At 40.1% G+C, this 25,890-nt stretch overlaps 2 protein-coding genes across 2 annotated transcripts in view; one reads left to right on the top strand and one right to left on the bottom strand.

Moving 5' to 3' along the window:
* FAM3C (FAM3 metabolism regulating signaling molecule C) overlaps positions 1–11,940 on the top strand; it is a 31,123-nt gene extending 19,183 nt beyond the window's left edge. Inside the window, exons 5-10 of the mRNA XM_057378423.1 lie at positions 294–417; positions 4,885–4,943; positions 6,467–6,517; positions 6,974–7,058; positions 8,934–9,060; positions 9,919–11,940. Coding sequence (XP_057234406.1) covers positions 294–417; positions 4,885–4,943; positions 6,467–6,517; positions 6,974–7,058; positions 8,934–9,060; positions 9,919–10,008 — 536 coding nt within the window. The 3' untranslated portion in view covers positions 10,009–11,940. The remainder of the gene's footprint in view (positions 1–293; positions 418–4,884; positions 4,944–6,466; positions 6,518–6,973; positions 7,059–8,933; positions 9,061–9,918) is intronic.
* Positions 11,941–11,999: 59 nt separating this feature from the next.
* Positions 12,000–25,675, bottom strand: WNT16 (Wnt family member 16). The gene is made up of 4 exons (XM_057378410.1): positions 25,292–25,675; positions 24,947–25,194; positions 22,581–22,867; positions 12,000–16,547 (listed from the first exon to the last, which is right to left on the bottom strand). The coding sequence occupies exons 1-4, from the start codon at positions 25,375–25,377 to the stop codon at positions 16,083–16,085; spliced, it is 1,086 nt and encodes a 361-aa protein (XP_057234393.1). The 5' UTR covers positions 25,378–25,675; the 3' UTR covers positions 12,000–16,082.
* Between the last annotated feature and the right edge of the window lie 215 nt (positions 25,676–25,890).

Genomic DNA, 25,890 nt, shown 5'->3' with positions numbered 1-25,890 from the left:
AACTAATTTTCCTCTTCTCCTGATTTTCCTAAATTTCTGGTAAAATCTATTTTGTAGTTTTGGCTTGTGGCTTTTGATGACAGCACCAGAGCAAACAGCAGGGTGGCAACAAGAAGTTGGAATAATGAGGTGCTTCAGGAACTTAGATTATTTTAAGCTGCTATGTAACTACAGATGTGATACTGTTTGTGTTTGCTCTTTTCCATTAATTCCTTTAGAAAAGTAACTGATACTTGTCTGTTAGCCTACCTGTGGTTTTCTCTCTAAAGTCTTGTTTTATTTCCTTTTGAAAGCCACAAAACCTCCAAGATACAAGTGTGGGATCTCTAAAGCTTGTCCTGAAAAACATTTTGCATTCAAAATGTCAAGTGGAGCAGCGAATGTAGTTGGACCTAAAATTTGTGTAGAGGATAATGTGTAAGTATTTTCACCTAAAAATGTCTCTTTCAAAAATGTCYCTAAACATCTCTTTGAAATACTGTCTTAGATCACTTTGCACACAAAATCAGCACTTTAAATTAGGGTTTTTTTTTTTTTGCAAACAGTTTGACTTCATGAAAAAGTCACATTTCATTACAASCTTTCATCTGATGAAGCACACTTAATGCTCTGCAGTAAATTCAGAAGTGTTTTGTTAGTTTAATAGAAGCAAGATAGCTTGCACTTAGTTTCAGGTTTACAGACTGAGGGGTTGGCCTTAGTCAAGCCAGATGCACATTTGTCTCTAAGTAACTTGTCTTTGTGCCTCTGATAGTAATTCAGTGAATAATTGTATTGTCTTTTTCAAGTAATCTTTTAAACTGTTTTTCCTTAGTACCAATGTCAGAACATATTTTCTACTTCTCTTCAAAGGTTGACTTCAAAAGGGAAAAATAGCATTTTAATGATCAGTAGTTATTTAAATGTGCAGATGGTAAGTTAGTAAACTTAAAATAATTGTAAAATGAGGAGAAGAACTGCTACAGACACAGTTTGGTTTTAAGTCCTCTTTTTAATAACAATACTTTTGACACAGTATTATCAACAATACTGTGTGTAGAGTATTTAACAGAGTACTTTTGAATAATCCCCATAATGGGAATATTAATATTTATTTTTAGACTATGTTTTTCCTCTTAGGTTGTTCCTGCTCATTGTCACCCAGAGTGTGCAGCTTCCTATAACATAATCTATTCACTTGATTTTGCAGGTGACAGGAAAGACATAATGTTAGTGTTGTTGGGATGTTTTTTAACATCAGTCATGCTTAATGCCTTTCCCTTGCATTTAGACTATTCCAGTTTTGCTGTCTCTCAGCTTACCCTAAATTAGCACAGATAGCACATGCAGCGGCTGGTGCTAATGAGTTCTAGGGTCAATGGCAACTTCTCTGTGAACAACAGAACCCCATGTAAAAGTAAATAGGATTGTTCCTGTATAAGGGAAAAAATGGTAGCATTTTCCATCACTTTACTCTCTAACGTAACTGTAAGACTAATCTCAAATGATCTTAAAGAGAAGACCACTTCTAGCACTAACTCTAGCATTCCTCTGTAAGGCTGGCTTAGTTCAGGCTTGCTCACTTGTGTGTGGGTCAGTTTGCAGCAGAGCATCCAGGTGTACTCAGGGAGCACCTGCTCAGCAGGAACTCACCTTGGCACCTATGGACCATGAGCTGCTGCTTTTGCTTTCAATTCTGCTGCTGCTTCTGCTTTCAATTCTTGGTGACTTGCTTGGTGACCTTGGACAGGCTTATCTAATCTCTCAGCATGGAATTCCTGTTGGTGTTACAAAACATGCCAATGTCTCATTCTGGTTGCTTAATATAGGAAGCTTAAAATCTGTGAAGACTTAAGCTGATTCAATGATTAAAAGTTGTGGAAATGCAAGTATAGTTTCAGGATTGTAAGGTTGTTTTGTTTTGGATTTTGACTCTTTTTTAAAATGTTTTAATGTCTTGCTGACTGGTTAACTAAAAAGAGTTTTGTTATTTCCCTCCAAGGAAAAAGAAAAAAGAAAATCCTCTACTAGATATCTTGCTAAAGAAAGAGATGAAAAGAAAGTAGTTGCTGGGAAAAGTCTCTATTCTGTTAGCAGTAACAGGCACTTTGGTGCACAGCTGTTGGATTCTAAAGTCCAACTTTCCTTGGCAAACATCTTTCTGAATTCCTTCAGAGAGGGACTGGTCATGTCTGTTTAAATGTCCACCCTAAAATTTGATTTATTTTATATGATCTCGTGCTTTGCTCATAAGAGATTTTATTTCTCTTTCAAAAGCTCTGAAATTCTTGGAAGAATTCTAAAGCTGATGAAGGRCTGCCCTCCTGTGAGAAGCTCTTGCATTGCAGCCTGTTGTGTTTGTGATAATGCACAAACTGTTTCAAGTGTATAAAGTAATATATCAGAGCTCAGAAAAAGCTTACTTCCTCTCAAGTAGCTCTTTCTTAGAGGTGTTTTCTGAACTCACATTTGCAAAAAGATTGTTTTTTTTCTGATTACTTTGTGTTCTTCATACTTCCAAGACAGGACAGCAGGAACAAGYTTTTGTAATTTGTAAATGGTATTTGCAGAGTAGAGTTTCTTTCTATATATTAAATGTAGAAATGGCACTTGGCTTATGAAAGSACTAAAGATGCTGGTACAATTCAGAATACATGTAATTTCTCAATTTTCCTTTTAATTATATAGATACTTTAATGTGAAACAGGATTTCTGTTGTGTACAAATTCAGTTACAGCCTTGTTTTATATTGGGAGGCCATAATCTGAATTAGAAAAAACATGTTGGACTTATCAACAAAATATTAAATATCGTAGTTGCTACACCATGAGCATTTTAGAAACTTCTTTACCAACAACTTCTCCATGCAGTTGTACTTTCCCTGTTAAGAAGCCATTTCCATGATTGTGCCACAGTAACCCAGTAGCAGAATGTACTACATTCCTTTACTGACCAGTAATTCTTGTATTCATAGTTGCAGCTTTTATTATCTGAATCTGTTATAACTTTATGCATTTCAGTGTCTAGTCACCTCAGTATATTTTTGGACTGGTACTTATTTACAGAGAATTTTATATATAAACTAAAAGGCAGTTCTTATCCCTTTTTGGTAAATGAAATGTCCACTGAATTTTGCAGAAGGAAAGGAGTGTGTTCAGAACTTCATTGCCTTTATTCATTTGTGTTCCAGTCTTTATTTGCCATATGTTTCTCTTGCTTAGAATGGATGCTCAGACATGACATGGGTATCATATGATCAGAGGAGACACGATCTTCCAGTGGCTAAAATACTTCTAGAGTTCCCTACTAACCAGAAATTAATTCTGCATTTCAGCAGAAAATTTCAAGTATTTTCYTTCAGAAGTTTCTGAATTAGGGTTTTAATTTAAAATCAGAATTTTGGGCAGGTAGTGTAACTTAAAGGAACTAACAGAACACTTTCATCGCTGATTAGTCATTCTTTAAGACATTTTAAAATTCACTGTGCCAGATGTTACCATTATCTGGTAGGCTTCCACAGCCTTTCTGAATACTGAGTCTGTTTCTGATACTTCCCTGTTCAGTTTGACTCTGGCATAATTCAGTTTTTCCTCTAAATTTTGGCTTCTGTCTTCATCCTGAGTGTGGAAGATTGCACCAGAGAGGAAGCTTTTTTACATATTTATATAATAGACCATTCCTTGTTTGTAGCCTATCAGTAAGAAGTTGGCTTGAGAAAGCTGACATGGAAGCTGTGTAAGGATGTGTTGCTTAGAATGGGTGTTCACACATGACCTGAAAATCATATTGCTGCAGAAGAAATGTGAAAAAAGTTCTGAATATAAYAGGATTATACACATGTGCAGCCCCTTCCTAGAAACAGCTAGAGAGGTTAAAGAAATCCTGATCAAGATGGAATTAAAGCATCTGTTAGAGTGTGTTTGTAACTAAGGACACGTGCACCTATATGCTTTTGCTGACATGCTTTCTTTAATCTCACCTGAAGGCTTCTTCATTATCTTAAATTATGTAATTATTCTAAACTTTACTTCTATTTGTCCCATTTATGTTACTTTTAATCCTAACTTCAAAATGTTAATGCTGGAATATTTGAGGCCTGAAGGCAGAACAGAGTTCCTCACATAGTGCCAGTGAGCTGGGATGAGGAGGTCTGGAAGCTTCCTGGAGTGGTACAGCTACCATGGTCTAAGGCAGCACARCATCCTACCTAAATCTTAACATTCCTGCTACCTCTTCTGTAGTGCTCTGAAGGGCTTCCATTTCACAGTGACACTCTTCAGCCCCTTTGCCCCTCTGAGTTTGGTCAATAAATTACTGTCATCGATGGTGACTTTCTTTGGGATGTGTGATTGTACTCCAAGATTCTATGCAGCTTTTGCTTGAAGTCCCATCAGTGTAGTAACTATTTTTCTTGCAGTTAGATTTCAYGTTTTATGTATGAGTGCTTTGCCTTTCTTGTTTCTTATTGTGAGTTTTAAATGCTTCTGTTCGGTTAGCTTTTAAACTCRTTAACACATTTTTGTTCATTGTGTGCTTACGAAAAATCTTGGAATTTGGTTCTGTGACTCTGCTGAGCTCTGCAAATTAATTTTTGGTTAYTTTTTTATACATTAATAGCTACTTCAATAACACTTTATTTTTTGTGGCATTTTAATATACAGGCATACTTTGAAACCAAGATGATTAAGCAAATTAAATCAATACAACTGGGGATATTTGGTGTATTATTCTTAATTCAGTGGTGCTTTAAGAACACGGATTAGTTCAAGGAGATTTTGCTTCATTTAAGTACTTATGAACATGTGATCTTTTAACTGTGTATCTCCTAGAATTTGATCTTGTTTGAAAACCAGAAATACTTCACATCAGAAGATTGCCCTGTTAAAAATATTTATTTTGTTTCAGTTTAATGAGTGGAGTTAAGAATAATGTTGGCAGAGGAATAAACGTGGCCTTGGTCAATGGTAAGTGATAYTTTAAGTGGGCAGATTGTCTTAATTTTCAAATTGATTTTGAAATWTAAGGTGATATACTATGGAGTGGTGAAAGGCAAACAGAAGGAGAAAAGGAAGTGTTCAGCTTATTTATGCTGAGATAATGTGAGATATTGGAACAGACACTTCGTTGTTACAAAGTAGAAACACTGCATCTTTGTTGCTGAAAATGAGTTGTAAAAATAGTAATGTGGAGTGCTGTGGTGATTTTCTTGTTATACATCACATAAAGTCCTAATGGACAAAAAAATGGAAAAAGACATGAGATGCAGGCTGCTTCTTTTCATCTTGTGTCTTGCCACCCCTAATTAAACTGTAGACTGTATTCTTCTGTTGCTATGTTTTCAGTGAAACTTCTGTAACAGTTTCATTGGAGTTTGTACAGAAGAACCAGCTCATTATTTCTCTGCTTGAATCAATATATTTGGTCTCTAGATCTTGCCCCTAAAAACATCCTGTTAGGTAATTGTGTTCAGGGTTCATAATTCTCATTAAGACCAAACAAATTTAACTGTATGTTACTTTGAAAGCTGGAYTGAATGTCAGAATGGGCATGTTTGTTTTTAATGTGTAGGAAAYGATTCCTTTGTAGCACTGAGATAGCACTTTGTCATTCTGCTGCAATATAAATTTCTGTTATTTGTGGATTGTACTCAGATTTACRTCTAAAGCATGACTTGAACAATACTTCCTAGTCCTGTGTTGCTTTCCTAAATTGTCTCAATTTGTTCAAAATCAAAATACATATCTTTGTATTTTATAGCTCCAGTCTTTCTGTCTTCCAAACTTTAAATGAATGTATATATTAAAAAAGTCCACCTTTCATCAAATACTCCTTTATAGAATGCATAACAAAAAGGTAATGAAATATACTCATTGTCCACTTTTTCTTATTTATTATGGATGTGGAAATCTACTAACAATTTCCAGTCTATAGCAAAACATGCAGTGTAATTTTAATCTTTCTGGCTTCCTATGTGGCACAAAAAGCAGCCTATAGCTGGACAATCTGTTTTTGCAAAACCAACTGTTTAAAAAGGCAGATACACGAACAGAATACTCTGTATTGGTTTTAGAGCCTGTGGGTGTTTCCACTTATTTTAGATTCCACTTCAAGCAAAATCAGAATTTTGCCTAGAATCTTTGAATGGTCTGTGCTTGGAGGGACCTTAAAAATCACCCAGTTCCAACTCCACTGCMATGAGCAGGGACACCTTGCACTAGASCAGGCTGCTTAAAGCTCCATCCAGTCTGGCCTCCAACACTGTCATGGATCCTCTCACTTGTTTCTTCTTGTCTTTGCCTGCACTTTTTCACAAACCACTACACAGTTGAAAGAGCMCTTTTCATATAAGAAATGCTACCATAGTTAATTTATCTAGTGTCTTCTGCAGCACTTTGAAGGAGTGTAAGAGCAGTCAGGCATGTTATCTGTAAAATAATTTTGGATGTATTGGATGGTATCAAATATTTATTTTTCTCTTTTCCTTCAGGTAAAACAGGAGAATTAATAGATACTAAGTTCTATGACATGTGGGGAGGAGGTAGGTGCAATTACACTGGTCAGAGAGAAACAACAAATGTGCATTTTTTTCCACTTCTTCTCCATACTCCATTTCTTGTGGTGATTTAAGGTGGTAGTTAAGGGAGTGCTTCACCTTCATTTTTGTAATTGTGAGGAGAGTGTAACTTTTTTAAACACAATTAGTGTAACTTTAAAAAACACAATTAGTAGAGGTGGGAGGGAACAGTGTGGTTAATCAGACTTGTTCTCCAGAGTAGTTCTCACTAGTGGTTATGTCTTTATATGATATGGATTAAAGTCTTTCTATAAAAAAAAGATTTCTCTGATGCATTTTAGCTTTTTCTCAGTCAGCATCTTTTTCTAAATGCTAAGTACACTTACAAATATTCTTAAAAGTAATGTCTTTGCAGAAAGACATAGCAGATATTTAAATGTTGCTTGTTATGAAACCSTTTTATGTTCTCTTTCTTTTCAGATGTGGCACCGCTTATTGAATTTCTGAAGTCCATCCAGGATGGAACGATTGTGTTAATGGCAACATATGAYGATGGTGCAACCAAGTATGTCTGCATTTAAACAGAAAATGTTGCTTAAAGTTTTACRTGCTGTTTCACACTGAAAAATATACCATGGAATCACTTTGAATAAGGTTTTGTTCTAACAAGGTGACAGATTTGAAACTGTACTTTTGGTTTATTAGTTTTATAATGCAGATGTGATTTGGGCACAACAAAGACCAAACTAAAACTAAGCAGATGTAGGTGTGCTGATTTTTCTTTTGCTAATAGCTCATTCTGTCTTACGTGGGTAAATCAGGTAGGTCCAGATATAAGGACATGATTATGAGAACATACTCTGGTGAAAAGTGGTCTGTYCCTTCCAGTACTTTCTTCAGATCATCTCCAAGATGGAGTTCAGTGGTTACAGGATGGCAGAGACCCAACAAGACTTGCCTGTATCCTTAAAGTCTCAGAGGTTACTGCTGTGATCCCTTTACTTTTTTGGACACTACTTTTGCTTCAGTGTTTTGCTATTCCATCCTAATGCTGTTCCGTTTATTAACCTAGACGTAGCCTAAGAGGATTTAGGTCTCTTAAAGCATTATTCTCCAACTTTCACAACTTGGGTCAGTTTCAATAAATACTAAAAATTACTGTAGAATATGTATTATAATTTACTCCTCACTTAAGTCATCCTATCCAAAGGATTGCTTTTCACAGTGAAAATTGAAACTTTTCTCCTTTTCCTGCGTTGCTTTACTAATAATTAACTTTTTGTTAATGTGCTCTGTGTATTTTTTTCCTCTTTTGGTTCAATTTGTTATCCACAACTTGTCTGCATTTTTTGTATGGAAGCATCTTCCCCATGCCTAGGTCTTTGCAGTGTGCAATCTTTACAGTAAATAGTCAAGTGTCTTTACATTCACTSTTTTTAGGAAAGAAGTAATTTACTGGGGTTTTAGGCAAGGTTGGATCTTCTTTCTACTCTTCTGTTCGCTTGTTTTGTTACTTGACTTTTCCCTTTCTTGTTTGATGTTTTAGATAGAAAGTAGGGTTAGTTTTGCTTCAATAATCATGTTACAGCTGATGTTTTTGAAAGCTTGTATGTAGATAGAATACAGCTAAACAGGGCTGTATTTGGCCCAGTCATGCTGACAGACAGGAATTACTGTTATCGACAATACTACAACTACCGCTGGTAGTTGTTAGTAAGTATAAATGCCAGTTCTTGGAAATAAAATTGTGAAGAATTAAGCTGCCCTAATGCTTGAGAAAGCTGGAGCATGGGCTATGCAAATAAACTTTCACAATTTGTGTCTTGTTTGGTAATCAGGCAATGTTAGTAACTTAAAGGAAGAAATAAAGAGTTGCTCTTTAGAGATTTTGGAATGATAATTTATCCTACAGAATTGTTTTCCTTTGAATACTAAATTTATCCTAATTGGGTTTATAGGCAATGAACCATGCTGTGGGGCAGCATTCTGAATTTTGAATTACTTGCCCCAGGCAGACAAGAACTTCTTTTAGATATTCATGTGATTCTTCTAATCTAAAATAGCTTCTACTTTATCTAGACTTCAGCTTGAGCCTACAAACAATGTTTACTTTAAAGGCTGACTTATTTAGTTGCTTGGAGAATTGCTAACAGGAGTCGAGAGGTATGTATAATTTCTCCCAGCAAAGAGTTCTTGGCTTTTGTTGGTGTAATGATAGGTTTATATCCTGGTTCCTTGAGATTACAGTAAGAAAGAGCAGTGCTYGTTTTATCAGGTGATTTCAGATCTAGCCTTATCTGATTGTGGAAGAAAGATCTTGCCCAATATTGACTGACCTAAACTTTATTTATTAAGATCAAAGCAGACTGGTGCACGGAGCAATGAAAGCTCTAAGGACATGTATTTTATTCACATACTGAATTTCTCTGTTTTTTCCAAGGCTTAATGAGGAAGCACGGAAACTGATTGCTGAATTAGGAAGCACATCMATTACTAACCTTGGCTTCAGAGACAACTGGGTCTTCTGCGGTGGAAAAGGAATTAAGACAAAAAGTCCATTTGAACAGGTTTGTGATTCTATAACTTCTTGCAATTTAACAGCTTGCATTAATAGAGTCAGAGTATGTTTATAAATCCCATGCATTTGTTCAGGATGGGTATCTGTTGTAGTACTGGCACACAGGTTTTTTCCTTGAGTAGTCTTCTCCTTTTAAACATACCAAAAAAGATTCTTTGGTGACTCATAAATAAGGGGTAGCTCTTATTATGCCAGGAACTAGATTGTTCATCTTTTTAATGAATCATATGAAACTGAAGAATTCAAAACTTTCTGCCTACGCTTGTATTTTAGATGCAGTAAGAATGGTGAACTTCCAAGTGAGTAGTTAAGGTGTTGGTGTTCCCGGCTGTTAGCTTTGCTTTTCTCTCAAATTGCTGCCATAGCAAAATTTGTGAAATAGAGTATGTTCCCATACTTTAGCTGTTACAATTTGGCATGTGTCAATGTTGTCTTTAAATACTGGTAAAAGCAGCTTTGTGCTAGGAGAGTAAGGAAGATGTGTTTTCTTCAGGCAGCTCTGCAAGGGAGTGGAACTAAGTGCAGAAACAGTGGCAGACTCTTGGAGGCGATAATGCCTTACCTGATTGCAGATGGTTGCTTGGTGGAAAAATAAATGTTCTTTAAAATCTCACTATTTGTTTTCATTGCCTGGTAAATTTGGTATCATGTTTTCCCAGTATGGCATTAACTGTTTCTACCATACACTTGTCTGAGCAAGTTACTTTGATTCAATGCACAAGAAGTTAATAATGATGTTTATTCTTTGTCCATGGCCTGAAAATAAGTAGATGTTTTAAAGTGGTGAGTTAAAGCAAAAGGATAGATGACTTCACATTAATGACAGAATGATATTTTCCATTTGTAGCATATAAAGAATAATAAGGACACAAACAAATATGAAGGCTGGCCAGAAGTTGTTGAGATGGAAGGCTGTATCCCTCAGAAGCAAGACTAAATGAAAACAGAAGAAAAGGAGAAAGAATGTGGAAGAAAATGCACTTTCTGCTATTATTAGAGAGAGGGCTATGAAGGAGACTGTACTGTAAATAACATTTTTAAAGCATGCAGCCATCTTGTCAGTGTGTGCATGAGCACTGACACTTTGAATATTGGGATTATTTATTGCTAACACACATAGAAATTCTTTTTGTAAATATGCCCAAAATAAAAGAAACATCCAATCATTTCTATGCAGGTGTCTTAAAAGCACAGTATTTAGTTTGCCTGTGGTAAATAATACTTATAGATAACTGGCTAATAAATTACATATATGGACAATAAAGAGATCCTGACAAATGTACTGTCCTCTTAACAGTGCAATGTTGCTGTGACTACGTAAAATTAGTGGAATATTGTAGATTTTAGTAATTTGTTAATAAGGAGCTCTAACTTTTTTTATCTTCTGCCTTTTTAATGGCAGCATCCATTTTTATTAAAGCTATTTGGTTGTTCTAATACCAAGTGCTCCAAAAATTTATTTTGTAGTTCCCCATCAAAACTGAATAATCAACAAAGAAAGACTTCATAATAGTATAACAGATATGCCATGAAAAGCATAATAGAAATTATTACTTTTTTTTTTACCTGTGGGGGATGAACTAAAATAAATGTATAAATAGTGTGTATGATATTTAAAAGAAGCTTGGAAGAATTTGTACTTAACTTGAAAGTGTTTACTTTATGGAAGGGACCTGGCACATTAAGCAGCAGTACTGTGGTTAATCTCTTTATTTTTATTGCAGTTCTTGCACTGCTGCCTAACAGTTGTTTCTCCCTATGGCTGTTCAGCTGCAGTGGCTGGTCAYGCAGTGAATGTGCATAATGGAAGAGCTTCCTCTTTTATTTCTAATGTCAGGAATAAATTTCCCATCAGAAAGAGCCTGTTAGAAAACAGTCTGCCTCCTAGTGAGAGTGGTTTCAGGGAACACAGTTGAGCACCTTTACTACCTACATTACTTCTTATGAGCCGAGGCAATCTCTTCTTCCATAGAATGTTASAGAGAGCATTGTGTTTTGGGTTATGCAATGTATGACTTGTGAACTTTGCTGATAATGTTTGCTTCATCCTTTTTTTAAATGGAAAAAAGGACCAAGTGTAAGTGGCCTTATTCTTTATCTTATAACAGAGCTGTGAGAAGACCTTGCTTTCTTTCTAAACTTTTGTTTCTTTTAAATAGGGCCAGCTTGAACTTTTCCTGAAACTAAGTTAGTATGGTATTACTGTGTCCATATTCACAAAATTAGGGCTGACACAACACTGGCTGTAATCTCTTAGGCCTTTGTGTCATGAGGTCTGGTATATTCTTCAAAAACTTCARGCTACTACTATGGGGTAAAAGCCACAAAGGCTTTTTCAGGAACCCACAGTAAGTTTAACACAGAGGCATTAGAAATAATATTGATGTTTTCTGAGACAAATTCTGTGCACTAAAAATTTCAAGCAATATTGAGAATTACCTTGTAAGAAAAATAAATAATCTCTGATACCAGAGTAAGACTGAATTCTGAGTTGTTCTCTGTGTTTAACTGGGTTTTTAAATAATGTGGATTTCTCTCAATATTAATGTGAAACAGCTATGAATGCACCTGACACAGTAAAACTGCTTTTGTTAAATCTTCCAGATTTTCCTGTGTAGGAGGATGTGTTACAATCATATGTATTTTTTCATTGAAGTAAAATCCCCTTTTCTAATTAGTTGAAATTCTATTTCATTACTTAAGGCTGTTGTGAATAAATATTTTTCAGAGGTTCTGAAACTTACACAGAAATACAGTTCTGTTGGTGTATGTGCCAGTATTGGATACCCTRTTACCCAGAATAATATCAAAATAATTTTAAAGTTATTCAGCAGGGGCTTAAGAGAATAAAACCCATTTGGCTACATTAGCAATGTTCCTGGACTACCCTTGTCTTCATTTTATTGACTTTAATGCCAGTGAATATTTCATATTTTTTCAAATTAAAAAGTTTGAATTTCGTCTGCAGAATTAAATGAATATGTGCCTTTATTAACAGTCCAAGTTGAGTAAATATATCATGATTCTCTTAACCCCTTGAAGTTGTACCTGCAACAAACCTTTTAAACAATGCATTTTAAAACAACAAAATGGTAGGATTATTTTTGTTACATCTTGAATTGATTCTTAAACTTTTGATGGAAATCTTCCTCTTACTCTTGAARCCATGTTCTCACAGCTGTATGGTATTGTATTTAATAAGATTCTCATCAAATATTTGAAAGTCATACTGGAGTAGCCACACAAAGGGGGTCTCCTTGCTTTTGTCCATCCTCATGGTCTGTTGACTTGCTGCATGATCTGGTCATGCCATGTCTGCCTTGAATGGGCAACTCACAGTATCCTGCTACTGAGATGAACTCTTATCTTAGCAGTGAGACCTTCTGGTAACCAATTTGCATTTTATTTGAGTTGCAAGCACAAAGATGACTCTTGTGGCCTCTCTGGTCTCCCACAGCTGGTGGTAGGAAATCAGTAGCAGAGACCAAGGCATTTGTACAGGTGCACAAATACCTGTGTGTGATAGCTCCAGGATCCATGCTTTCCTGCAGAAGGTAATGGGAACATTTGTACCATCTTGCAGTGTTCCCATTGTTTAGAACAGAGCAGTGAGGGAAGAGAAGGGGGTGGAGTACATCTGCCTCTAAAGTGGAGCTGTGAGAGGGGGAAGGACACAAGAAGGTTTTCACTTAATATTCACCAAGGAATACCCAGCTGGGATTTAAGCCACCTGAGGATGACTTCAATGTAAACCACAGCTCTCAACTCCTTTACTAGTGATGCTTTATATGGTTTAACAGGAGTCCTAAGGAGGAAACTGAAGGGGGTCTTTGCCATGATGTACCCTCTGGACCTCTCCTGGTGTCTTTCATGATCCAACTTATATTTTTTTAAATTTTCTCTGGAAAAAGCAGACCGTTTTACAGCCTTAGTTTCCCGATTGCTAGTTTGGAAAAAGCTTTATTTTGCTCAGTATATTTTGCTTTCCAGATCTCTTACTGTGGCACTTAGTTTTCTCAAATGTTGAAGTGACTGCTAAATGCTTGATGTTTGCGTAATGTCTCCTGAGCTGTTTGGGTTTTCTGCAGTCAGAGTGTTTTTCAAGAATAAGTGTATTAATAAAATAAGAGGCCAGGTGGGTAATTTCAGAAGGGGAAATAATACTGCCACCATTAAGTGCTGACTGACTTCCCTGTGTAAGGATGGGAAGGGCTGCGGTCTCTCCCTGACTGATTTGGGTCATGGCTAAGGTGGGTACTAAGCAAAGGACTTTTTAGTGATGAAATCCTTTTCAGTTTTATGGCTGCAAGGCCATATCCCAGCCTTAATACAARGGGTCTGTTACAGAAAGTCAAAGAAACCTGTAAGGCTAGGTGAGAACTTTGAGGCTGAAAAGTGTGGAACAGCTCTTGGCCTGTTCACTGATAACACAGGGTGTCAGTGGCTYCTGGTGCTGTACAAGGCATGCAAGGGACCCTGCTCTCACCCTCTGAGCAACGGGTCAGCAGGGCACAAACACCAGAGCTCAGCCACATCCTGCTCCTGCCTCCCTGGGGGTGCAAAAGTGAGGAGTGGCAAGAGAGAACACGCTCCACTTGAGACGTTTATTTGCATTTCTGATTACATTAATTTAAAGCCACTTTCAGTTCCTCCTTGCTGCCTCTGTAGTAGCCCTTTCAACGGTACAGAGATCTAAAGCATCCTTCACAGATGCAGGTTAAAACAGATTCCTCAGATATCTCTTCCTATTGTTACCTGTCACTCTAGGTAGGTTGGTTTGTGTGCCATCCAAATGTTCTTGGCTGGAAAGTGACCACGATCATCTCCCATCCACGCTGTCACTGCGTCYTGTGGCACAACCTGTGGGTTTACTTTCACTGCTGCAAAACTGAAATACCCTGGGGTCACAACTGTCTCTTCAGGGTCTTCTACCATGATGTGTCCTCCCCATCCAAGTTTTCACAAGAGAGGGTGTTGAATCCTCCTGTGACACTGACTGGCATTGCTGAGCATCTTTCCCCCTGACAGCAGATTTTGTGGTCTCATGATAACATTGGTCAGGCCAATGGAGACAGGCTGGCCAAATGTAGAGTAAAGGTCCAAAAAGAACCAGCAGATAAAGGACTTCATTGCTGCTGAACTGATGTTCCTAAAGTAATCCACATAAGGCAGTGAAATACCACAACRTAGAAGATTTTGCTTCCTTCTTCCTGACCTACACATCCAATAAGGAGTGACAGTTTGGAATCTGGTCACCATCTTTCCTGGGAAAATAACTGACAACTAGGAAATGAATTCTTCAAAGTAACTTTGAAAGCCTTAGCCAAACTGTCCCAAGTTTCTAAAAACTGGCTGTTAGTATGGAACAAGTTAAGGGATTGTGAAACCTTCCAAGTTCCCTTGTCAGTGGGAGCACTTACTGCTGGAACTGGGATTTCAGTGTTTGTAAAATGCACTTTAGAGAATAATAAAGTATGCAGAATAAATTTAACTGACCATTCAGAAAATCATAGTAACAGTTTCTCATCAGTGTGTATTAACTGCAATAATTGTAACCACCCTGATGGTAAAAAACCCCAACATTTATGCAGTTGTCTGAATAATTTTCCTCAGCATATGCAAATAAAAATCAATTAAAGGCTACTACAATATTAACAAATATCTAACCAACAAATATCGAGGGCTGTAGCCTTATCACATTAGTTTTGGAAACRTTTTACATAACTTGCATAATTTAAATATTTACAAAATATAAACTTTCTTGTCTTATCAAAAATAGGTCTTTGCATAATTAAACAACAGTAATCCTTTCACATGATGCTTTTTAAACCAGGCATTAAATCACTGCATAAAAATAAACGGCCTTTCAGAGATGTAAAATAAAATTAAGCCAACATATGGTACCAGAGAAAATGTTATCAYCATCAGTTTAAATATTTTAGTGGTGTGAGCCAATCCATAAATTACATTGTGCATTGAACTTAGTGAGRATGCAACCTAAGGAAAAATTCTAGCTGCTGACTATAAAGAAAATATGTTTTAAAAAATCTTTTGCTTTATGGCAGATTTCTTTGGGCTAAATCTCATGTGGTTAATTTTGATAATGATGCTGAACCACTAGTAAGATGGTTGAATGTGGCAGGTTATTGTAGAGAATTCAACAGTGGGGTGATGACCAGCTGACTCACAAAATGTGTGCTCAGACACTGCGGCAATGCCTGCAAGGGGTTTTATTTCCTTCAAATACCAAACTGTATTTCCATCCCCCTCAGACCTGTCCCGTGTGCATTTGAAGGACAACCTGTTAAAAATCCCGAGGTTGCTATTTGGTACCCCGTTCACACTCCCCGAGCTGTGCTCCTGCCCCTCTCCCCTGGGCACAGCTTGACTCTCCTTTTCCAGGCAGGCAGTGCTGAGCTCTGAGTCACACACGTTCCTCAGCTCCAGACGCTTTTCTGCACATTAAGCACAAGGCAGCTTTCCGAACGGCTGCGAAGCAAATGCTTTGTGGTCAACAGCTCAACTCCTCCCCTATCTTTGTGCGTTTTTCTGAAGTCTGCAGAAATTAACTATCTAGTGGATCCATCTAGTCCCAGTTTTAAAAGCRCAGACATAGGGACTGTATCTAATGTACCTTACAAACTCTTTTAACTCTCCAGTCTCTGGCTAATGAGATTTTGAGATTTCTCCACTGTACCTACCCACCACATGGGTCCTCAGGAYATTGTGGCTATTAAAAACTTGAAAACTTTAGCATCTGTCCCTGCTCATGGAGTAACACGTTCAAACATGTCATCAGGAGTCCTTTTTTCTATTTAAGCTGTCCCTGCATGCTGATGTTTACTCAGCTRTTGTTTCGGTCGCCGCACGCTCGCCCTTCCCGTTGTCTGGCAGTACCTGTTYCCCCCGAGGCCCATCCCTCTGAAATCCCGCATGGAAGCAGCGATTGCTGCCCTGCAGCAGCCGTGTGCATCAAACAGGGTGGATGGTTTGTGCTTGCTGCCCTTCACCTTACTTGCAGGTGTGCACATCAGTCATGGTCTCGCAGCGCCGGCAGCGCACGTAGCAGCACCACACGAACTTGCACTCGCAGCGCTCCACATGCCTGACAACGTGGGTGTTGTACCCGCGCCCGCAGCACAGCAGGTTACAGCCATCGGGTCCCTGCGACGTGCGGTTACATTCCCTTCCCTGAGTTCCAGGGATCCCCAGCTTTTGGTCTTCGACGCAGTAATTGGGTGATTTGTTCACATACAGCAGGTCCTCTTTCCCAATTGGTATTTTTCTCTGGCTTTTCTCTTTCCTGCGAAGCTTTTTTTTCAGTCTGTCTGATATCTGTATGCTGTTTTCATACTTATCCTTTAAAAACCGGCCAATCTTTTCAAAGGAGGACATGGTTTTCCAACAAGTTTTCACAGCACAGGACCCAGAAACACCGTGACAACGACAATCCACAGACATCAGCTTGGCTACAGCCTGAAAGCAAAAGGGAGAACAAGATTTGGATGTGGTCTTTTGTTCATTAGGAATGCTGCCTGACATCAGTAACACAGAGGTCTCAAAGTATTTAATATTACAGCTGCCATTGCCATTTCCATAGCTGGGAAGTCAGAGCACATGTCAGGAACCCGTTTTCCAGTCCTGGACCCCTGCTATGAGAGGCACGATCTCCAGAAGTGCTCTTCATTTGCAGCTTGCAATGGCCATAATGTAGCAGTATCAAASCACCGCAATGAAAACTGTGATTCCTGGATGGCTTTTCATTCTGGAGGATTCTAAATACCTGAAATGACATCTTGTGCTGCTCCTCCCACTCCTGGAATGCAAAAGGCTGTTGTGGGCAAAAGGCTCTGGTGGGGAATCACAGAAGGGGAAAACAGATAGGGTAGTTCATGGCATCCTTCCTGTGCTGGAAGACACTGGGCAAGTAAGTGCCCAGCTGTGTTKCCTTTTAAGGGTACTTGGCAGCCACCAGGAAGATCACTAAACATTCACAACCCAGTTTGTAACTAAGGCCATGGGAATGGCTGAGGACACACAGCAGTGTCTGGGCAACCAGTGTGGCTCAGCACCCAAAGCAGAACAGCCTAGAGGCACCTCAGGGCAAACTGTTGGAAGATCAGGAGGATGCCCACATCTCTGAGCTTCACAGAAAGTCTGTCAAAGGATCCACAATGGCTTAGMAGAGGTGTCAGGTATTCTGGAGTAAATCTCAGGTACTTCTCAYTTATAGCATTGAGCCCTATTCTTTTAATTTAGGCATACTAGTATGTGTTTCTAGTGTTTCCAGCTTCGTAATGGCCCTAACAATATAATAACATACTTAGATAGTTGCATTCATATTACTTGTATAATTGCCAATATTTTAGCAAGATTTCCACAGTTACAGCCAACACTAAAATCCTCTTAGATGAGTTACTTTTCTATGCCCATACAGAAGCAAGGCCTGGGCTGAACAACTGTTTGATAACAATGGGAATCTGAAGCCTGTGTTAAGCTTTTGTAACACACAACAATTTTGGCTCAGTTTATGTGATATCAAGCCCCAAATAACTGGAATCTGTAAACAAGCAATGACTTCCTTTATCTGAGGCTATGACTCAAATACTCAGCAGACAATCAATACAATACTTCCTTCTGTAATACCTAACAGTCATAGTATAAAATCATACAATTAGTCTTGGACAGCTCTCAGAGTTCAAAAAAGGCACTGAAAAATCACACATGTACAGATGTAGCATAAGGACAAGGTATTTTTAGTATGTTGTACATTTCCATTAATGCACCTTCTGAAGCCATCCTGTAGTCTCCTCTGGGCCACYGGTTAATAGTGTAGAAAGTCCCTGTTGCCATCTTCCATTTTACTAAACTCCCTCCATATTTAATTTCCATGATCAAAGCAATTGGGAAAGTGTGGATTTTAAATTAAGTCATAGTAAGTTTGTCTTCTCATGCATCAAGGCCAATGCATATTCAAATTAATCCTCTTTGGAGGAACCACTATTGACCAAAACATGTGGAAAATTAAAAAAAAAACAACAAAAAAAAACCACCCCAACTACATCATGGTTATTACATTTCACCCTAAACCTTCGCTTATCCTATACCCTCCACAAATTAAAACTGCTGACAATCTATGTCTTTCTTAAATTGAATTTAAAAAACAGMAGACAAATCTAACACCTTTCTCTGGTTTCCTCTGAGAAAGTAGTTTCATTTGCRCCAGTTCCTAAGTCTGGATTCTGCAGTGAGATCAGAGACCTGAAATCCTACTGAGCCCCACTGGCCCTATGCAGGAACAGAAATAAACTCAAGTCCCAGATTCTGTATTGGCATGGAAACCAAGGAAGTTGAGGAAGCACAAATGCCATCCTCAAATTTCCAGAACCAGACAAGGCATGGAACAAATCAAATCAGCTCTTYGTACCCTGTGTGCTAAACCAGGACTTTCCATCATGGTGAGCATGCTCACTGAAGTTTGGGATGAGTCTGGCATGGTTACTCCATTGATTTCAGTGGGTATTGAGGCCTCCTGGCACATTCTACCCCAAAGGTATTGACACAAGCCYGAGCTGGCATTTGCATATTATTGTGCAAACATTATAAAAAGGCATGACCAAAGTGTTTGCTTGGAGTCACATCTTTGGTGAATAAACAGGACTTATTTTCTGGTGGAGGTTACTGTGGAAGCCAAATACTTAAGGCATTAACATAAAATATTAGCAAGAAAGAGCAGGTGAATGCCCTGACCTAGAACAGTCATTTACAAACTAAACCCAGTGAAGAGATGCGCGTGTACAGGAGATACTTCCACACTGTGGGCTGCCTTTGTGTTTGGAGATTTATCTKTACTACTGGAAGAAATTAAAACATTGCAACAAGCAAACTCTCATCCCAGAGTGAGACTGGGATGAGAGCACACACAGATTCCTTCAGTGGCAAATCAACCGCTAATTAACACTGGTAGATACTTATAATCTCTTTTACACAGACTAGTTTCACTTTAATCAACAGACTTGACCATGTATTTGTATCTCAAGAATGTGTCAATAAGGAAATCACTGTGTAGTCAGAATATTAATCATTAAGACTTAACAGTGATTGAGGGAGATAAGAATTTAAAATTTGAGGACAGAAAGACTGCCAGAAGACAGATGACCTAATAAAAATATGAAGAAAAAGAGAAAMAAAGTATAAAAAGATAAATTTTACACACAACTTAAAACCAGAGAAGATTTAGTAGTATTTCTACAATTTTGAATGATTGGTTATTTTCATCAAGGAACTAGAATTTCAAAGTAGTTTTAAATCATATTGTGCTACTAGGTTTATAAGGGAGGTGACATTTTGCTTTGTCTGATCACAAAACATTCTACTGGATCTCAGTCTGTCATGTGAACTTCAATCAAAAAGCTCCCATAATTGAACATCTGGCAAAATTTAGGGACTGGGCATCTTCTCCTGGTAATGTCTGGAACACACAGAGTTACTGGGACCATGACTACCAGACCAATTCCACAATGTGTTCTGTTTCACACTTCAGATTCATAAGGTGAATCTGTTCAGCTATTCATGAAACGGTGAGAGGAATCTCCCTACGAAACAAAATTTCACAGAGAACTTCAAAGGAGCGCTGTCACAGAAACCTTGTGGATAGATGTGTCGTTCTGAGCAATAGCTGGGACAGGATTTTTTTCAGTGGATTATGGAACTGACTCACAGCTTGTGAGAAAGGGTCAGTGTGGAACTGAGCTGGGTCCAAGTGTTGTCATCAGCCACAAGCCCATCTGAGCAGTTCCTCTTGTCCCTACTAYCACTCAGCCTTGGTGCTACAAGCACAAGAAGAGTGCAGGGTTAAGTGATGAAAAGGGGTGAACACTGCTCTTTTTAAAAAATAAACCTGAGAGAAAGATAATTTTAAAACTGTGTTCCTTTCACTGACCCAATGCAATTAACCGAGTGGCACRGGGTAGGAATCTGTGGCTAGAACAGACAGAAAGCAGAGACATGTTTGCAGCAAAGAAGAGTGTCCATGGAATCACAGCTTGCACACCCTCTAATGCCAGTTAATGCTTAATATCTCCAAGTTAAGCTTCTGTTTGCAGGCACTGCTCTCAGCTGTGGGTAAGGACTGCCAGTACTTCTTTTGTAACAGGAACCGATGCCTGTAATCAATTGTCCCAGTTTCAGCAGAACTAATTTGGTTATTCATGAAGACAAGCACGTGTCCTGCCAGAGGTGCAGCATTCATGACCAGTTCCAGACTGTTGCTTCTTACCAATCCACAAAAATCAATAAAAACAAACTCTCCAGTGAGCCAGGCTTCTTCAATGTGAGAACACAASTCCCACATCAAATAAACTCCCACAAGTGGGAAAGGGAGCAGAATTCTTCCAGCAATAAAATAATACAAACACATTGATGGTCAGCCCATAGTGYCTGACTCCCTACACCCTTCTGTAGAAGGAACAGAAACACCCAACTCAAGTATGCACATCTAAGCACACTGAAAATTGCTGTGCTAAAAGATGAAAGTTTATCTTGTAGCAGAATATGGATGCAATCTGAATCCTCTKAGAGTCAGATTAGTGGATAACTCAAAAGACACAGTTTTAAAATTTTTGTACATTGATATGACAACTATGAGATGTGGAAGTCTAAAATAACATTTTGTACTGAAATAGGAGAGAAACAAGAGAATTCTGCACATACCAGTTCTRTTATTAACTCCAAATAAACACAGAAGTATTGTCCCTGGAAGAAAGCTCTTGCAAGACACCAAACCAGTAACATGATAGTACTTATTACAAAAGGTCGTAAGATAACAAAACATCCTTATCATAAGCCCMAAAACATGAAGGTCAACATTTTCCAGCATCTCCCAGTTAAGATTTGAAAATATAAAAAGGAAGAGTTATGCTAAACTGTACTTCAGATAATACTGCTGCTAGAAATCCCAAGTATCAACAATAAACATTCTTTTTCATTCTGGACACTGAACAAAATATTTGCTTAATCCTACATTTTTTCCATTAAATTACAAAATATTTATGCATGGAAGCTGACTGTGTATTTCTTCCTTGACTATCTCGCTCTGCAAACATGATAACCAACCCTTTGCTCTTTCCTTCAGGGAATAATAATTTAATCCTCTATTCTTATTAACATCTTGTAYTACAAGATACAATCACCTTTCCTTGGAGATGATTTAGCTGACTGGCATCTGATTAAACTCACTGAATAACTGTTCTCAACATTTACTTAGGGTCGAAGTTTTCTTCATCAATTTCAGTTATGAAAAGKGTCTGTGTCATAGTACCATAAAATCTTGGAATGGTTTGGGTTGGAAGGGACCTGGAAGATTTTCTGCTTTTCCAACTACATTGCTTAAATGAAATAACACATATTACCTGTAAAAATTGCTTTAAAATAATTTTCAATTATATCACCATGGCTCTTATGGCAGCTTACTATGGCTATTCCTTGTCTGTGGCAGATAGGTAAATTGATTTCAGTAAAAGCCACTGGTGCTGCTTCTGGCTACAGGAAATTACAGAATTACAACGGAGTCCATCAACACTGTGTAGTCAAAACCAGAGGTTTTCCCTTTCTTTCTTTTCCTTTAGTTAAATCTGTGTCACTGAACAGAACAGATTTAAAGTATTATGGGCCCAGAGAGAACCATTAAAGATGAATTTAAAAACTCCAAGGTATAGCAGAGAAAGAAATTTTAAAGGCAAAATCAGAATCCACATCTCTGCCATTCCAGATGTAARCTCCAAGCACTAGATTACAAGTTCWCATCTCCCTGTATAGGCTACTTTTGCCCCCTATTTAAATCCTCTGCAGGACAGGAAGAAGAATCCAATGTCACACACTCAAACACATTTCCTCTGCAATGCTGGGTTTGAAGTTCTTTGGGCTTGAGAAAAGCCATCCAAAGCCAGTCTCCTTTGACTTTTTTGATGCATGTCCTAACCAATGAGCTACTCTGGAGGTGTCATTTGTATCCCATGTTTTTTAARGCAAATATTAACCCTTGATTTCCTCTCTGAACAATGTTAGACTTGCACTCTCAAGTGTGGACTGCAGACTGTGAATGAGTAATGAGGCCTTGTGTCCAGTTGGCCTTCTCATTTAGTAGCAGAGAGAATTAAAAATGCAGGTCATGATAGTAACTGAATAATCAGTGACAAAACTCGTATTATGCTGGTGACAGGACTGTTCCAAGTTTGCAACCTAATATCAAATATCTAATTAAAATAAATCTACTGCTTAAGCACTGCAGATCTATTACTTATTTTGTGGATTTTATTTTAAGACAYGGAGATTAGTTAGTTAAAACCAGGTGTGATTCCAAGTTTGTTCATGCTTTCTTTGGTGATAATGGTGCTGTTCTTGTCACTGACCCCATGAATACCTGCAGCCAAGGACCAGTCTCCTTTGGCTGATGCCATTTTGTCAACGAAGGTGATTGAGCAGTCACTGTCACATCTGAATGGCACCTACCTGCCTGCCAGCCTCGTTGTTGTGCAGGTCCATCGCCACCAGTCCRCTCCCGCTCTTGCCTGTCATGTTCTTGAAAGGCACGTCCAGGAACTTTCTGCTGAAGGACATTCCATAGTGGATGTCRTCCGAGCAGCCGCCCCAGTGCCAGCCCTCGCTGGCCGAGCCGCCGTGCCGCAGGGTGAGGTCGCAGGAGCACTCGGTCATGTTTCCTGCGCTGCACGAGCGCGTCACCGAGTGCACGAGCCCTGCTGCCATCACTGCCGAGATGAACGCCGTCTCCTTGGTGCCTGCACAGCAAGGCATGGGAACGTTACCCCATAACTCCCTGCTAACAAGGCATGGAAATGTTACCCCATAACTCCCTGATAACAAGGCATGGAAATGTTACTCCTTGACTCCCTGATAACAAGGCATGGGAATGTTACTCCATAACTCCCTGATAACAAGGCATGGAAATGTTACTCCTTAACTGATTACAAGGCATGGAATCGTTACTCCATTACTCCCTGATAACAAGGCATGAAAATATAACTCCATAACTCCCTGATTACCTTCCCAGTTGGGCTGCACCAAGTGACTTTACGAGCCAGATGATCATTAAAAGGGAATGGTTCAAGTTTAAAGTCATCACAACTTGGTCTGCAGMGTTAACTTGTTCAAAGCAGTGGACGTTCATGTCCCAAAATGACTTCAGGGCCTTTTCATATGGCCATGCTATTTATGGTGCTGTGTCTCGTTAGTTGTACCATGCAATTTCTGATAGCTTCTTTCTGAATCTGATTAGGAATTTCATTTGCCAAAGAAATTTTCAAGCCAATTAAGTTTAAATAATAAATAAAAATCAAACCCCAAACTAGCCACATTCAAACCCTTTACTCTCCATTCTACCTTTCACTATTCATATTGATTTGAAGAAAAGGTTAGTTTAAATCTCAGAGAAACTGTCTCACGATCCCAGGTTACTTTGGTATAGGGCCAAAACTTACCTCATGCTAAATGTAGCAAACACCGATGTTGTTCTAATTCACAAAGGTTGCAAAGAGTCCCAAAAAACTTAAACCAGGCAGCAATTAAGATGGCACAAGGCTTTTAAGCCATATGCTTTTCCTAGAATRAGCGAGCCATGGGAAAGACAGCAGCATGAAGGGCCTTTACTTGTTGGACTGTATCTCAGAAGAATCATGGAGGGACCTGCCTGGGCTTCTTAAGCCTTCTCTGACACTTCATAATGAGGCACACAGCTTTAAATTGCTAAGGAAGGCATATTCTAAGCAAATTGAAAATCAATGAGTGGTCAATAAATGTAGCTGAAATTTTACTGGGCCACTTTGCACTGTTGTAAAAATTATTTATTTCCAGTCTTACAAGTTCCTGCTTACGGGCAGGAAAGTTCCTCTTTGTTTCTCCTGTTTGTATTAGTCTGTGGTGCTGGAACTGTCATAAAAGGCTTCCACACTGCACACTAGTGAAGCTTTGTGGGTGAGCAGCGCCACTCATTTATGGGTCTTCAGGAACAGTCCCTCCTGTTGGCCAGAAGGACTAACATGCAGTACATATGGCTCCGTACAATGGAGAAAATTTCTCTCATTTTCTCTTTTCCCCCTTTCCTTTTTGGAATATGCATCACTTTTTATTCCTCACTTTATGTTTTCGTGATTAATGCTTAGGGGTTTTACAGTTTTTTTAACACAAAGTGAAGATTGCATGAACACAAAGGGAAGTACCACAATCAATCACACAATCAATGATTAGGGAGCTCAAAAAAGTTGCAGGATCTTTGAAACTTGGARGAAAGAGTTGGTGCTGATCTTTAAAAAAATCCACCCTTACTTCAGTGGAAATTCCAGCAATCCCGTAATTATTTTATGCAAAGAAACGCAACTTTGGTTTCACTGTGCTGATCAGTACCACATACCTGAGCCCATATGATACATTTCTAAACATTTCACATTGAATTTAGAGCCCCGAGCAGATTTCTTTCACCTGCTAACAAGTAACCTTTTTGAAATACTATGTCATAACCCGATTCATTTAGTAACTATGACACAAGGGAATAAACCCAACATAAGTCTAAGAAAAACAGTATTTCAACACAGGTGAGTGGATCTACCTACGGCCAGTGTCACCCACGGACGTACTACGCAAAAATTACAAGAAGCAACGACAACGTTGTAAAGACGAGGGCAGGTTTCTCTCATTTCGCGTGCCTGCGGTCCATCCCGGGACGGCAGCGGTGGCGGTACACTCCGCTCTGCCCGGCTCTGCCGAGGGACGCACGGACAGTCCCCGGCCAGCCCAACCCGGAGCAGGGGGGCAGCCCCGGCCCCTCGCCCCCATGACAGCAGCGGCCCKGCGATGTCACTCACCGCTGCTGAGCTGCTGGCCCGGGCCGGCGGGGYTGGCGGTGCCGCGGCGGGCGGCGGGCGGCGAGCGGCAGTCCCAGCGCTCGTGTCGGAACTGGCTGCGGCACTCCTGGAGACCCAGGCGCGCTCCCTCCCGGATCGCGGGCACCAGCTCCGGCTTCTGCTCGCACAGGTCCTGCTGCCGCCGGCTCAGCGGAGGGCTGGAGCAGCCCGGACCGTCGGGGCCGCCGGCGGCGGCGATGCCCAGCCACCTGCAGAGGCAGCCCCCCGTCAGCGCCGGGCCCCGACGGGCACGGGGGGCCGGGCTCCGCGCAGCCCTCCCACCCCGACCCGCGCCCGGCTACTCACATCCAGGTGCTGCCAGCCGCGGGGCACAGGGCGAGCAGCAGCAGCGCCCGCAGGAGCCGCGGTCCGAGGGGWGCCCCGCGCCCCATGGCAGCCGCATCCAGCCCCGCCGCTCAGCGCCCCTGCCCGCGGCTCCGGACRGCAGGGACCGAGGGGGGCTGTCCCCAGGGGAACCCCCTACTCGCGTTTCTGMCCCTCGAGGGACAGGGGACAGCTGCCGCGGCGAGCCCGGGCCGTCGGACGGCCCTCCTGGGGAGGCTGGGCTGGCAGGGAGGGCGACAGGAGGGGACACATCGGGAGCGCTCGGTTCTCTTCAAGGTGAGAAAGTTGGGATTGATGTTTTCGCCGGCTCCTTCCCCGGCTGTGCCTCCCCGCCCGTGCATTGGCCGCCCGGGGGCCGGGGCGGGCCGGGGCGGGGCGCGGCGGGGGCTCCGCTCCTCAAACCCCGCTCCGCTCCTCAAACCCCGCTCCGCTCCTCAAAGCCCCGCTCCGCTCCTCAAAGCCCCGCTCCGCTCCTCAAACCCCGCTCCGCTCCTCACAGCCCCGCTCCGCTCCTCAGAACCCCACTCCGCTCCTCAAAGCCCCGCTCCGCACATCTCCGC

The sequence above is a fragment of the Malurus melanocephalus genome, unplaced genomic scaffold, assembly GCF_030028575.1.
Source record: "Malurus melanocephalus ecotype Western Australia unplaced genomic scaffold, MMel_1.1 scaffold_11, whole genome shotgun sequence".
NCBI classification, from domain to species: Eukaryota; Metazoa; Chordata; class Aves; order Passeriformes; family Maluridae; genus Malurus; species Malurus melanocephalus.
The sequence above is the reverse complement of the archived record's forward strand: the minus strand, read 5'-3'. Positions and strand labels throughout refer to the sequence as shown.